Source organism: Martes martes (assembly GCF_963455335.1).
Source record: "Martes martes genome assembly, chromosome: 5".
Classification (NCBI taxonomy): Eukaryota; Metazoa; Chordata; class Mammalia; order Carnivora; family Mustelidae; genus Martes; species Martes martes.
Genome location: NC_137892.1, coordinates 68301787 through 68316724, shown reverse-complemented (window position 1 = coordinate 68316724; position 14938 = coordinate 68301787). Strand labels below are relative to the sequence as shown.

Sequence of the window (14938 nt, the reverse complement as noted above, 5' to 3'; positions counted from 1 at the left end):
ACTGGATGGCAGGGACAACCTAGCACAAAGCGCGTGGTATGAATATGCAAGCTCAGAATCACCTGTGTACGGATCAGCACTGCAGCACCTGATTTCACCTTTAGTCAACTGGGGAAGGACCCAAAAATTACGATCGATGGGGACTCCAAGTACTCCTCTTTCATGCTGTCTTCCTCAACCGGTTTGGAATTGGGAGAAGGACAGAAAACCCACCACAGAGCACAACCAACAGAGGGTCATTCTGAATGTACAGGAGAACCTCAGAATCTAGGCAAGCTTCCTTTACAGAAAGATTGGAGCTCAGTTTCAATTTCAGGGGAGAGCGATAGTTTTCCTCTCAGACAGTGAGCTATGGCATCAACACTCATCTTATTCTCTAATACTTTTTGTCAGTAGCACTGAGAATGTGTGTGGATTTTCATTCCTTTTCAACTGGACCAATACACAATTCTACAGAGTAAAGACAGTAGGGGGAAGGGGAAGACCATGCAAACAAATTCACAGGCTGGCTTACAAGGAACAGGAGATGGCTAAAGGACACTGACTCAGAGCTGAGGGACGTACCGCTTCCGCACACAGCTTCCTATCGTCTGGGGACGAGGCCACCATCTCCATCACTTGAAGGGCTCGGTCAAGGTAGCCGGGTTGCCACAGCAAAGGCATGTTATGGTACACAGCCCGCAGCCCTCGCTGCAGCTCCACCTTCCCTGTGGCCAAAAAGAACAATGAAGAAACCTCAGCCATGGCCTCCCACTATGTATGAGACTGAGGACTTGAAAGCACAAGTGAATATGAACCTGGAAAATCATTTCAAATCTGTACCAAGGCCTCATCCTGTCCAATGATCTGGTGCCATTTCAGATGGATGATGAAGAGTATGGTGAAATTCACTGAATCTGTTTTTTAATACAAAACTGTACGAATATGTTTTTCTTCTTTTCCATTTGGTCTGGTGGAAATTATCATAAGGATGTATGAATCATAGGGCTGAGGGAAATCTAGAGAGGTTGATATCTCTGTCTCTTTAAGTGGAACTACCCTTGGAATACGAGTCAAACAACTGAATACTATTTTTGTTTCAAGAACAAAATCTTCCTCTGAAAAAGAAATCCCACAATTCTCCTACAGTGGAAATCTTGTCAACATATGACAACTTTCCTGCCAGCGAATGTTTGATATTTTTCAAAATGCTCCAAAACACCCCCATCAACTGTCCTTATAAAAAAAAAATCTGATTTTATTCTTCTTTCCTTTATTTGGGCTTCATCGTCCTTTTCAGATCTTCAGATATGAATGTTATTCTTTGTACCTCAAACCATCACAACTGGAGCTCAAGATGTGGACACTAGACGGCAGGGTCCTCGGCTGGGCCAAGGAACTGTATCTGTGCGCCTGCAGAACAGAAGCCCTCTTTGCACTAACGGCCAAAGTCACCTTGAGCTGCCAGGTCTTAAAGCCACCTTCGCTTATCTTTCCTGGGAAGGAGGATTTGGGAAGGCTGTGGTAGGACATAAATAGACAAAGCTTATCAGGTGACAGCTAATTTTAGATTTTTAAGACGCTGCAGTCCCACTCTGGGAAGCTGCTGCCATGGGGCTCAGTGGGGCTGCATGCACAGCACATGACACAGAGATTTGATCTGATGGCCTCCCATCCCAAAGCACCAGGGCCTCCTGCACAGAAACAGCAACTACAATGTACCTTTTCTTGGCCCTGACGACTCCCTCAATAATTCACACAGTCCTGAATACTCACCTGAAGGCAAAGGCAAAACACGCGTAAGTCAACAGCAAGAAAGTAGATGGCTTATTAGGAGAAAACAATTTTTAAAAGGAGTGGTCAAGGGGCACCTGGGTGGCTCAGATGGTTAAGCATCTGCCTTCTGCTTGGGTCATGACCCTGGGGTCCTTGGACTGGGCCCCGCATGGGGTTCCCTGCTCAGTGGGGAGCCTGCTTCTCCCTCTCCCTCTGCTGCTCCCCCTGCTTATGCTCTCTTGCTCTGTCAAATAAATAAATACAATCTTAAAAAAAAAAAAAAGAGTGGTCAATTCTTTTGCTAGTCTGATAGCCAGCTGATGAACTCAAATTCCTCTCCCTTCATCAGTCTACAACAGAATCAGCATCCAAGAAGGCCACACCACATTTGTTAGTGAGGATCAATTTCAAAACTGCTAAAACTTTGATGATTTTCATAAAACGAAGGTAAGTCAAAACAGTGTATGGTTAAGAGAAGTTGCCTTCTGCAATGCCTGCCTACTTGAGAGAGAAAATGGAAGAATAATGAAATAATATGCATTTAATAGACCTCTGTAAATCAGGGCACATTTTATGCACACTTAGGCTGGATGCTATTTGCCCCACTTCCACACAACCCAAGTTTCGAGGCTTCATCCTCCTGACATGACTTTCAATGCCATCAGGGCATCAAAGTAAAGCAACCCTCTCCCAGCATGGAACAGTCACATTGTATCAAGAGTCTCTCTGCTTTCCCAAAGTGCTACTTAGATGCACTGAGTATCCCTATCTTCACCTGAAAACAATACCAAGGATATGAGTTCAACCCTAACTCTTAATTTCTTACCTCCTGGACTTTAGGTCTAAAAGAGACACAAAGATCTTTGTTAGTACTGGGAAAGTTTTTATTGGCTGATTCTCCCCAAAGAGGGCCAGAACTTTCCTTTCTTTATCCCCCTCCTCACACTGATTACCACGAAATATAACCCAAAGCCACCAGAACTAGTTTTCACCTTGCAGCGGTAACAGATTTTTAGCACCCTCTTTACTGTCTCTTAAGGTTCTGTCCCATAGCTGTTAAGGCTATCAAGGTCTATTTTTATGTCTAAAAATGAAAGCTGTATTGGAATTTCACTGGTACAAGAAAAATGCATCAGTTCTATCCAAAAGGACAATATTTGTAAGGATCACTTAGCTTACCAAGAAGTGCATAGCCATACAACTGGGAACTCAACCCCACTGAGTTCTTTTGCTTTAAGCCTGGGAGTAATAGGGATGCACCAAAGTTCCTCTCCTCTTCCCACTGCAACAGAATAAAAGAGATCATGGTTCAGCCAAACAAAGAATACTTTATGCAAAAATTTGATTTTTAATGATTTTTAATAGGTGGAAAACAAGTTATAGCACTAAATTAAAAAAAAAAGCAAAATAACAAAGCTACAGGTACATTATAATCTTAACTTTATAAAGAAAAGATAGTTATATATAATGACTAATACAGGAAAGAAATACCTTCTGTTAATGGATTTCTGGAAATTATGAGCCATTTTGGCTTCTTTCTTTACACTTTTCATTATTTTCCACATTTCTGGCAATGAATAAGAGTTCCTTTTGCAATCAGAAAAGCAAAACAAAACAAAAATAAAGAGCACACTCTGGACCAACACTGCCTTGAGACAATCAATAAAGATCACACAGGCTGTCAGCCCAATACTCACTCACATTGCTATGACATGCTGGGGCAAGCTTTTGAATTTTAAACAAGTCAGCAATGATAAGACTCCCACTTCACAGTGTAAAAATAAATACAACTATTAGGTTGCTTTTAGATAAATCTGTGCCTCTTAAAAATAAATTGGACAATCAGAAACACTTAGTGATCATTTCTTTCAACCCAGGCTGCAAAATTACACTTCAGGAAAATTGGCGTCTTCTGAGAGTTGGGAAAAAAGGAGCAAAAAAGCAAGCATTGCTAAAGCCTGCTGTAGAGTATTAACAGCAGGGACGGGAGCTCGCTGTAAACGCTGGTCTCAAAGGACAGCCTCGGCAACGCCCTAGACAATAAGAGCTGTGATCTTCTTGGTGCCGTATGAGTACACATCGGTCAGAACCCTTGCTTAGGCTTAAAAATAAAGAACACAAAGATCAGGATGCCCTGCACTGGTGTCTGCAGTCAGAGGTCGGGGAGGAAGCAGAGAATGAATGAGGCATACAGGCTGCAATGGTAGCCAGGTGTAAGGGAGGCACCCTAGGTGTTAATGGGCACCCAAACCTCTTTACTGGCAGTGGCCTTTGTGTGGTACAAGAGTAATTTCTTAGGGTTTTCTAAACCTTTGAAAAAAGCAAAGATCTTGGGAGAAAAACAAAGCCTCCCCAGGCACTTGTGTAGTACAGTAAGTGAAAGAGCTGGTAATAGAGGACAGGGCATTTCACTTTCAAAAGCAAATTGACCTAAGGTTTGATTCCCCTCCACATAAACTGCATGAGAAGGGACCTGGTGAATAATAAATAAGGAGCCTTAAAGTTTTTTCTTTTCTTTAGGGAAAAACATGACCTACAGTATCAAAATGCAATAGGGCAAAGAGCCAAAGGGTGGTGTCCTTGCTGCTCTAGGAACTGAGCCGGTATAGTGATGGTTGGCTGGCACAGAGATACTTCTGAAGAGACTTTTAAAAAGATGAATGACAACAAACAAATGAATGTCTTACAGATTTTTTTGAGAATTCTCTGAGAATAATACAAACACCGCTGCTTATATGAAAAGCTATTTGTGTGTTAACGTAAGAGATCAGGTCTCTCCCAAACCTGTAGCTTCTACTGTACATACTATTATGAACAAAATCAGGTACTACTGCTCCAGGGTCAAGGTTCTCTCCGTTTGTGCCTGTGCCTTTCCCATTAATACAAAGCAAACCTCACTCTCCCACTCCCTTCTCCACTCCCCTTCACTGCTAGATAACCCAAAGCACTCCTCTACACCAGCTATCTCCTCTCTGCACCTTTAAATCACCCCATAATCCATTCCTATTTCCTTTCATCCTCTATTAGTCTATGGAAACACAGGTTACAATTTAGTGCCTTCAGGCCACTAAATTCAATGAACTTTTTGAAAGTCCTCACCTTACCTACCCTTTCAGAAGCATTCTAAACTGTAAACTACTTCCCTTCCGTGGTTTTGGAGACCCAAAGCGTTCCTGATTTCCCTTTTTCTTTTGTGGCTCATCTGCAGAAATTTACATCTAGATGTATTATAAACTATATTTCCAGTCCAGATTTTTCCAGGAAGATTCCAATTTCTCTCATAAAAATCTCTTGGTTGTCTGAAAGGCATCTCAAAATGCAACATGTTCATAGCCAAATTAATGTTTTTCCTCATAAAACCCAGTCTTTTTCCAGAGTTCCCTTTGCAAGCACACAGCAACCTTTCCATCCAGATACACGAGTCAAAAACTGAGGAGGTAAGATTTCACCTGTATGTCCCTGCCTCTACATATAGTTCCCCATCATGTTATCTGCCTCAGAAGCATGTTCACTGGCTACTCCTAACTCCACAGACATTCTGGTCCCCAGGTTTCATTACCTCTTGCTCAGACAACCATGTAGTCTCCCAAGTGCTCTGACCATAAGCCATCATGGCCCCAGTACAATCTCCTACCCACATTACAGCCAGATGCATCTTTTCAAAACACAAACCAGACCATATTACCCCTTCTACTTAAAAGTTCTCAATGGTTTCTCACTATTTTTAGGATATACAAATACAGCTTAGCATGACCTACATTCTCTAACCTTACTTCACCCTTTGCCCTTCCAACCATCCTCTCTGCTGCATCTATACTGTCTTCCATTCTTCTTCCAGTCCCTTTCTGCTCACCGTATTTTTTTTGCCACTGGGCTTTTGCATGTGTTAGTTTCTCTTTTTGGATTGTTCTTCCTCTCTTCAGCCAGTTAATTCCTATTCATCTTTCAAATACTAACACAAGAAATATTTCCTTAAGGAAGGCATTCCTAACCTAACCTAACATTCCTAATCTAAGTTTAGAATACAAACAGACAAAAACTCCCAAAATATATGCTTGTCGTATGAGAGGTCTTTGTAGTGCTCATTATAGTTACAGTTTTACATTTATGTATTTGTTTTGTTTTGCTTTGAATGCCTGTATTGTTCTTTGGCTGGGAGCAGGGAGTGTTTGTTTACTATTGTATAACCAGTACTTGGCAATGTATGGAAGGCAGTCACTGCCCAACAAAAATTTAATGAACTAATGCATGTGAGGTATGCCACAGGCTATGACCCTCATCTTAGGAAAGCAACACACACTATAAATTCTTCTGAATATGAGCTGTTTTTGATGTCCTTTTCAGTTTCTACCCGAACTAGTATATTTTGATGCTGCATCTGAAGTTGAGGGTAGACTGCAGGCCCAGGCCTGGCTTCCCCAGGTGGCTTTGTCACCCAAGAGCCGCTATTATATAACATCTCTGTGCTCTAGTCTTCTCATCTGTATAGAATTATGAGGATTAAATGCATTAATAAATTAAGACACTAAGAACGCAGCCTGGTGTAAAGCAGGTACTATTTAAATATGAGTTATTACTGTTGGTATTCTTAGGGTAACAGTAGACAGTGATTAAATAGCTGAACCCAAGAGAGGAAACCAAAACTTGGTATTCTGGACTGAGCAGAGCAGCCTCAGGAAAATACTGATGCCAGCTGAACAATCAGCATTGACTGCCTGAGGTCATGGCCAGTTAGATGCCTTACTGCTTCTCTGATACTCAAGGCCAACGTCATGGATGTCATTGCCCATTTCTGAACACCTGAGGGCCATTCAGCCTAGTTCAAGTTTCAAAATGTGTATAAGGACTTTCACTTGAGATTCTTTCAAGTGGAGGAACTTCCATCCAGCTCCACTCTGTCAGAAACCGGAAACTAAAATGTACAGAAGGAGCACTCATTCCTGGCTGTTCGGGGGCCACAGAGTTGCATGTCAGATTCTGAGGGCAGGGGTCTCCTCTCCCCACCTACTCCCTGCTCAAGAGGCACAGTGAGCTTCTTGGGCTCTGAGTACCTCTGGACAGCCCACCACTTACGCTGCAATCTGTCTTCTTGGCCAGGCAATGGTATAAAACATGGAGGGACAGAAGCTGGGTGGAGGGTACTTCAAAGGCTTCTTGCATCATGATCTCAAAAACCACGGTTAAAGCATCTGGCAAAAAGATCAAAGTAAAAATGAGAGGGTATTAGATTTAGGTAACATCACCAAATCTGTACTTAACTATAAACTTAAAAAGTGGGGCATGACAGAAAAACAAACAGAATTAAGAAGCAAAAAAATGTGAGCTCTGATCCCAGATCTTCCACAAACTAGATCTTTCCCAAGTATTTAGCTTCTATTATACTTACTATTATATACTAAGTCAGGTGCTTTTGTACCAATGTTCTCAAGGACACGGAATAATCTACTTAATTTTTAACTTCTCCCAGTATCATTCTCTTGATGATAAAAAAAAAAAAATACCATTTGTCCCACCTACTTCAATAGACTATGGCAGAAAGGCACCTGGGTGTCTGAGTCGGTTAAGTGTCTGCCTTTGGATCAGGTCATAATCTCAGGGTCCTAGGATTGAACCCTGCATCAGGCTCCCTGCTAAGTGGAGAGCCTGCTCCTCTCTCCCTCTGCTGTTCCCCCTGCTTGTGCTGTCAAATAAATAAATCTTAAAAAAAATAAAACTAAATTAAAGAAACAAAAGAAAATAAGGGGTGCCTGGGTGGCTTAGGTGGTTAAGCATCTGTCTTCAACTCAGGTCATGGTCTTAGGGTCCTAGAATCAAGCCCTGCATTGGACTCCCTGCTCAGTGAGGAATCTGCCTCTCCCTCTCCCCCAGCTCATGCTTACTTGCTCACTCTCTCTCTTAAATAAAATCTTAAAAAAAAAAAAAAAGACTACTGGACAGTCCATCAAGATAGTACATTCATAAATTGTGAAGCAAATTTAACACATCATGTCCGCCAGCTAGAAGAACTAAGGCATACAGGAAAGGAGGCAAATATATTTTCCAGGTCACCCTGACAAGCAGAATAGAAAGCGGGCTGACTGCCCCAATCTGGGTTCTGGAACCTTCTCTGTGTTGGGGAAAATGAAGACAAATGCTAGCGATGATCCTAAATCCCAGATATCATTATGGAGACAGAAAACCGAGGACTATAAAAAGGATAATTAGGCCCAGTTGTAAAAGACTTTAAAGACGGGAAAGGAAAATGCACATTCATAAATTATAAGCCCCTGACTATAAAATACAATGTAAGATATTTGTTGCCACATGAATGCTGACCATAGTAGATCAGACCTTGAGCAATTTTTATTTTCCCTTAAGATTCCACAACATAGATGGAAGCCAAGAAAATCAAGTTCAGACAATTTCTTTCCCTTAATATTTGTTGTTAAATTAGAGAATGTTAATATTGGTTTAAAATATGGTGCCAGAACATAAAACAGGCACAACAAATGTTTTTGACTAACTAAGCTGCTGTGTTAACCAATTTTTGCATATAATCATAATTATAAGAGTTAGCACTGACTTGCAGCTGTTCCTAGCCAGCTGGCTTTGTGCATGTTGTCATGGTTTTAAATGAGGCCATAGGCAAGAACTTCTACATTCTTTTTGGAAATGGGGAAACTGAGACACACCAGAAAGTCATCTACTAAATCAGTAGCAAATAAGGACCTGGAAGAGATTTAAAACAACACCCCCAAACAAACCAGTATTTTAAAAGAACACAATTTAAACCTAAAAATCCAGTTAAAAAAAAAATCTGTTTTTTCAATTGTTCATTACAGAATCCAAAATTACACATGAAAAATATATCAACTTACTTTATCTTTTATTTATATTCTGCATTTCATTCAGCTTGGGAAGTGAAATTAGATTACCCTGTACAATCAATTATCTTTTCCTCCATATTCACTTATGTACTTTGATATTTCGTATCCTATTAACAATAAAGAGTATAATACTTTCTAAATTTTTGCCATAAATGATAATAATCTTCATTAAAACTTTATTTTTAGAAATCCTCAATATTAAAGATTTACTCTGCATTTAGGGAAAAAAAAAAAAAGTCCTTTGACCCTTCCAACATGCCCTTTAAAGACAGAGGGCAGGGAGAAAACTACTTCGAATAATTCTCCAATGATACACTATTAAATGTGATGTTCATGGAGCATAGATTTGGTAACACAGAAAAGCTAATCCTCTTTCATTTGAATTCAGGAAATGTAGGTTTAAGACTGAATAAGAAATAGACAAGAAGGGATAACCGACATTTCAAAAAATAATATACAGCACATATTCTGTGGCAGTCAACAACTGCAAGTCTTTTGAGAGAGACGATAAAGCAGATATACAGAGGAGACAAAGGGGAGAGGTGGCCACACTCATGGAAGGAATGCCCTGTCCCTAGCCTAAGCACTGAGTATGGATGCAGTGGGAAAGGCCACTGGTGCTGGTGTGCAGGGATGAGGGGATGGAACCCGATGGCAGGAATCTCAAATGTTATAAATGCATAAATGCCCACCAGTCTATATCCACCTTCCTGAGGTACTGACTACTAACACAGCTCCCCTGTGGGTAATACAGTACTAACATAGCTACTAAAAGAGTTCCATTGTGGCTCCTCAGTACCAAGCCTGAGGATGACATGGGGGAAAGGGAAAGCCAGGTGTGTCTTTACATAATAGCAAGGTTCCTCTTTCCCTCCTCACTATCAGCACAGCCCCAAGAAGAAGCATGCTGTCATATGATTCCCTAACCCATGGACACTGGCTGGACATTGGCCCCCCTGACTCCTCTGTACAGTCTGCTGCAATCTCCATCTTTCCTTGGACTCCCTTATTGTAGTCGAAGTGAAGAGTCACTTCAAATTAACTGCATAGGCTCAAGAAATTTGGGGGGTAAAGAGACCTCAAGAGATTACCCACCCACTAATTTTATAGATGAGGAAACAAAAGGCTGGGGAGGTAAAAGGACTTTTCTTCATAGCAAGGGTACTGCTCTTCCCAGAAAATCAAGTGATTTTCTAGTCTTATATTTCACACAGAATAACAACTGTGACTTAAACTAAACAAAGTTAGCAAATGGTATTTTTTTAAAAAGAGTCACGCTAATAATCACATTACTACAATCTTAACCAGCCATGGCTGCTCAAGCAGGTTTATTGCTTAACTAAATTCACTGTCCTTTGCATGAGGAGGCATGAACAAAAAAACTTGAGAAACTGAGTGGAAAAAAACCTGGATACGATTGTCCTATCTGGCCAAATGGTATGGTAAATCAACTATGCATCTATTTCTAACAGAAAGAGTGATCCAAAGAGATGTCATTATGAAACAAAGTAAGTGAAATTGCCCATATTTACTTCCCTTTAGGAGATGAAGCCCGACTATAAAAGGACCCAGGTTTGGTTTCTTACCTTTATAATTTTCTTTCTTTATGAAATAATCCATCAGTAAATTGAATGTAAAGTTATCTGGAAAAATTCCATACTGGACCTGGAATGGTAATGAAAATAAAAGGAAAATAAGAGAAAAATATCCACTTTCGCTCAGTTCATAATATATGCCTATGCATTATTCATGACAAAACTTGCCACCATTAGCTTTAAGATATTTGCCTATCATTTTACAGCATCTGTGACAGTGAAATAGAAGATGTGACTCGTGAGGTTTGGTAATTGGAACTTGGTCAGGGTAAGAAAGTTGTGAGTGGGTGTATGACACAAGACAACTGATATGTGAAAAATAAAGCTCAACTGTAGTATCTTATCAAGGCTAAAATAAAACCCTGAAAAAAAAAAAAGCTCCCCCACTCCTGATACTCCACTGATTTAGCAATTCTTTTTACACGGTAAGTATGTCAATGCAAAAATGGACTCTCATGAGAAACTACACATTATCACATTATGTTCTGGTCTTTATTTTTTCTCCAACTTTATTGATTATAAATTGACAAACAACGTCATGTAAGTTTAAGGGGTACAACATGATGATTTTATTTTTTTATCTGAGAAAGAGAGATAGTGAGAAAGAGCACGAGCAGGGAGGAGAGGGAAATACAGTTTCCCTGGGAGCAAGAGTCTGATGCAGGGCTTGACCCCAGGACCCTGAGATCATGACCTGAGCTGAAGGCAGACACTTAACTGAGCCACCCAGGCAACCTGAGTTTGGCTTTTTTTGATTCCACATGTAAGTGAGATCATCTTTTTCTAATTTATGTCACTTAGCATAATGACCTTAAAGTTCATTCATGTTGTCACAAATGACAAGATCTTCATTTAAATGGCTGAATAATATTCCACCGCATACATATATACCACATTTTCTTTATACATCTATCAATGGACACTTGGGTTGCTTCCAGGGTTGGTTATTGTGAATAATACTGCAGTGAACACAGGGGTGCATATATCTCTTTGATATCCTATTTTCATTTCCTTTGGATATATACCAGAAGTGGGATTTCTGGATCATATGGAAGTTCTACTTTTTATTTCCTGAGGAATCTCCATACTGTCTTCCATAGTGGCTGTACCAATGTGCATTTCTATCAACAGTGCACAAGGTTTCGCTCTTTTTTTTTTTTTTAAGATTATTTATTTATTTATTTGACAGATAGGAAGAGAGGCAGGCAGAGAGGGAGGGAGAAGCAGGCTCCCCACAGAGCAGAGAGCCCAATGTGGGGCTCGATCCCAGGACCCTGGGATCATGACCTGAGCCAAAGGCAGAGGGTTTAACCCACTGAGCCACCCAGCATCCAAGGCTTCTCTTTTTGCCACAATCACACTAGCATTTGTTTTTTCCTACCCCTTAGACTGGTTTTTAAAGGACTTAGAAATATTCCAACAAAATATTACTGAGTTCCTGTTCATGAGCAGCTAAGTATTTGAGAATCCGTATTTCCCAAAATGTGGACCCTTTAGCATCTGCCTCAGAATTCTCTAGGAGTGTTTTTAAAAAAGTAGATTTCTGGGGCACCTGGGTGGCTCAGATGTTTAAGTGTTTAACTCTTAGTTTTGGCAGAGGTCAGGATCTCAGGGGTGTGAGACTGTGCCCCAAGTTAGGCTCCATGCTCAGTATGGAATCTGCTTGGAATTCTCTCCCTTTCTCTCTCCCTCCTCCTCTGTCCTTCTCGTCGCTCTCTCCCTCTCTCTAAAATAAACTCTTTTAAAAAAAGGAAAAAAATGCAGATTGCTAAACCTCAGACTTATAGAATCAGAATCTCTAGGAATAGGGCACATAAACCTGAAGTTTTAGTGACCTTTCTATGTCATTTTCATGCACAATCATGTTTGACTAGTAATGATCTACCTAGACTGTGAATATATTTTTGTTTTCAATTCTTACTTGAATAAGATTAACTACCATCCCCCACCCTGCCCCATTCTTCCTCCACCAGCCACCAAAAACACCTGAGGAATTTTTTCAATTGATACACACCCTCGGGGAGAGTCTGACAGTCCTAACACCCCAGTTACGAATCATTGTTGAATTGAGTCCCTATTACATTAGGCGGTATGGGATGCCTTAGATGTGTTGAAATGGAAAAAGGGTTTAGAAGCCATTGTTTTAAAGGTTGAGGCTCATGGGCAGTTTCTATATTTCTCAAAGCAGTCATCCAAATCAGCACTAATCCCCAGGGGCAGGGCAAAACCAAAATATTTTAGAATGATAAAACATCAAAGCTGGAAGAGCCTTAAAAATCAACCACTCAGTGATTCTCAACCCTGGATGCAAATGAGAATCAGTGGGGGAGCTTTAAAAAGATATGGTGAGGGATGAAGAGGGCAAAGCACAAAGGATTTTAAGGGCAGTGAAACAACTGTATGATACAATAATATATACATGACATTTCACATTTGTCCAGGCCCACAGAATGTACACCACCAAGAGTGAGCCCTAATGTAAACTATGGATTTGGGTGATGTGACAATACAGCTTCATCAATTGTAACAGACAGATCACTCTGGTTGGGGGGCAGTGTTGATAATGGGGGAGGCTGCACATGTGTGGGGCAGGAGCATACAGGAAATTTCTGTATCTTCAGCTCAATTTTGTTGTGAACCTAAAACTGCTCTAAAAAAATAAAGTTTATTTAAAAATTTTTTGTTCTGGGGCGCTTGGGTGGCTCAGTTGTTGGGCATCTGCCTTTGGCTCAGGTCATGATCCCGAGGGTCCTGAGATCGGAGCCCCACATCGAGCTCTCTGGTCAGAGGGAAGCCTGCTTCTCCGACTCCCCCTGCTTGTGTTCCCTCTCTTGCTGTGTGTGTCTCTCTCTCAAATAAATAAATAAAATCTTGAAAAAAAAAAAGAAAAATAAAGAATTTCCAGTAATAGATTAAAAAAAAATTTTTTTTGTTTTTAATCCATTAAAAAAATGCCAAAAGCCTATGCTTTATAATAGTTAATTAAATGAGAATCTTGGGGGTAGAGAAAAGCAACTCTAAAATTTTAAAGAGTCTTGTGTGATTCTAATGTAAAGCCACGTTGGAAATCACTGATTAGTACAATTCACTTGACTTAGAGTTGAAAAAACTAAGACCTAGATGGGTAAAATTATTTGCTTGAAATTATGGGCAACTGGTGGAACTTATGAGATTATAGCCTGGGTCTTCTGATTCCTTGTCCAGTGTTCTTTCCACCAAAAGACTAGAAACAGCAGAAAATGAGATAAACTTTTATGCCTTTCTAGACACTTTTTGTTTTGTTTTCAAAGAAATATTCTGTGAATATAATCTATGTCATTATTCCTCTGGGGCTTAATATTAGATTTCTCAGTAAACATATTTATCTGCATTATTCAATTATAAGCTTCCCGAGGGCAAGGAAAGGATATTATTCATTTTTATAGACATTGCTATGCCCAATGCAATTTCTCTCACACACACACACACACACACACACACACACACACACACACACACAAACTGTCTGCAATGTATGTTAAGCTGAATTGGGCCCAAGTCACAGAAAAAATAAATTATGGTATCCTTTTGAGTTCTAACATACAATGTTCAGTGACACTATGAAGATAGTATGTTTGCACGGAAATACTGTTAAAATCTTTTTGAGTCAAACAGGGTTATAGCTTGAGACTTACAAAAACAACATTCACAATTTTTGCTTATTTTGTACTTTATTTCATACTATAAAGATAATGAAGACTCAACCCTTGGTGGAATGTAACATTCAGAAAAACCCTAATCACAGGGGACTCTGGGGCTCGAGGAAAGGAATCAAGGAATTCAGCAAATACGTTTTGAGTAACCTAGGAAATATTTGTCTTTAAAAACTGTGTAAGATAGTTTGAATATGCTGGAGATCACATTCTAGCAAAACGGTCATGTCTTTGTCCCTAAACATCACCAAAGGGAACCAGGCAAGAAATCCATACTTTAGGGATCAAGAATGAACCACCAGTGCAAAATTCTTGTGACTGAACTTCCTTTTGCTTTTAGTTTTCATTTTCCAGTCACTAGGTGTGGAAAAACAGCAGCTAGGGAATTTTTATATTTGACCATTGATTAACTTATAGTCAATTCCATTCAAAAAAGGATATCTGGGGAGCAAATAGATATCCGAAGTTATTTATTGTCCTAGTCTTTGCTATACTATAATAAGTATTAACATCTAAACTCAGGAAAACAAGCTGCAATTACCAGGAAACCACTCACCTTATTTACAAGGGTATATAAGGCTTTGTCTTGTGCACCGTATTTTAGACACTGTCTAATCCAGGTATGGATAGTCCAATCTCTCAGGTACCAGCAGTTGGGGCTGTGTCGAAATCTAAATAAAGCATTAGAGAGAAAACTGGGGTTAACTCTGAAATGTCAATGCCAAAATGCATCCTCAATCAGGTGCTTCTCATAGATATTTACCAATGTGCAGTCAGTGTTACCAAAAGTTGTAAAGGTCAACAGTCAATAAAAACAGTCAATAAAACCTCTTAACTGTAAAGTATGAAATGGGAAAGAGGAGGCAGAATAATAAATAACAAAGTACCCTAAATGCTGTATTCCTTACTTAACGCTTCTTGATTCAACATCTTGTTTTAAAATACAAGATTTATAAAAAATGATCTGTGGAAAACACGAACCATGGCATTACACAAATACACATTTCATTAGAAGAGAGATGTGAGGCTG

At 39.9% G+C, this 14938-nt stretch overlaps 1 protein-coding gene across 2 annotated transcripts in view; it reads right to left on the bottom strand.

Annotated features, from left to right (window-relative positions):
* The window catches only part of MRPS27 (mitochondrial ribosomal protein S27), an 82117-nt gene that overhangs the window by 3991 nt on the left and 63188 nt on the right, over positions 1–14938 (bottom strand). For both annotated transcript variants that reach the window (XM_080803636.1, XM_080803637.1), the window contains exons 5-9: positions 14465–14579; positions 10208–10286; positions 6829–6944; positions 2935–3037; positions 565–707 (exon numbers count right to left, since the gene is read on the bottom strand). In XM_080803636.1, the coding sequence (XP_080659762.1) occupies positions 565–707; positions 2935–3037; positions 6829–6944; positions 10208–10286; positions 14465–14579 (556 nt within the window). The remainder of the gene's footprint in view (positions 1–564; positions 708–2934; positions 3038–6828; positions 6945–10207; positions 10287–14464; positions 14580–14938) is intronic.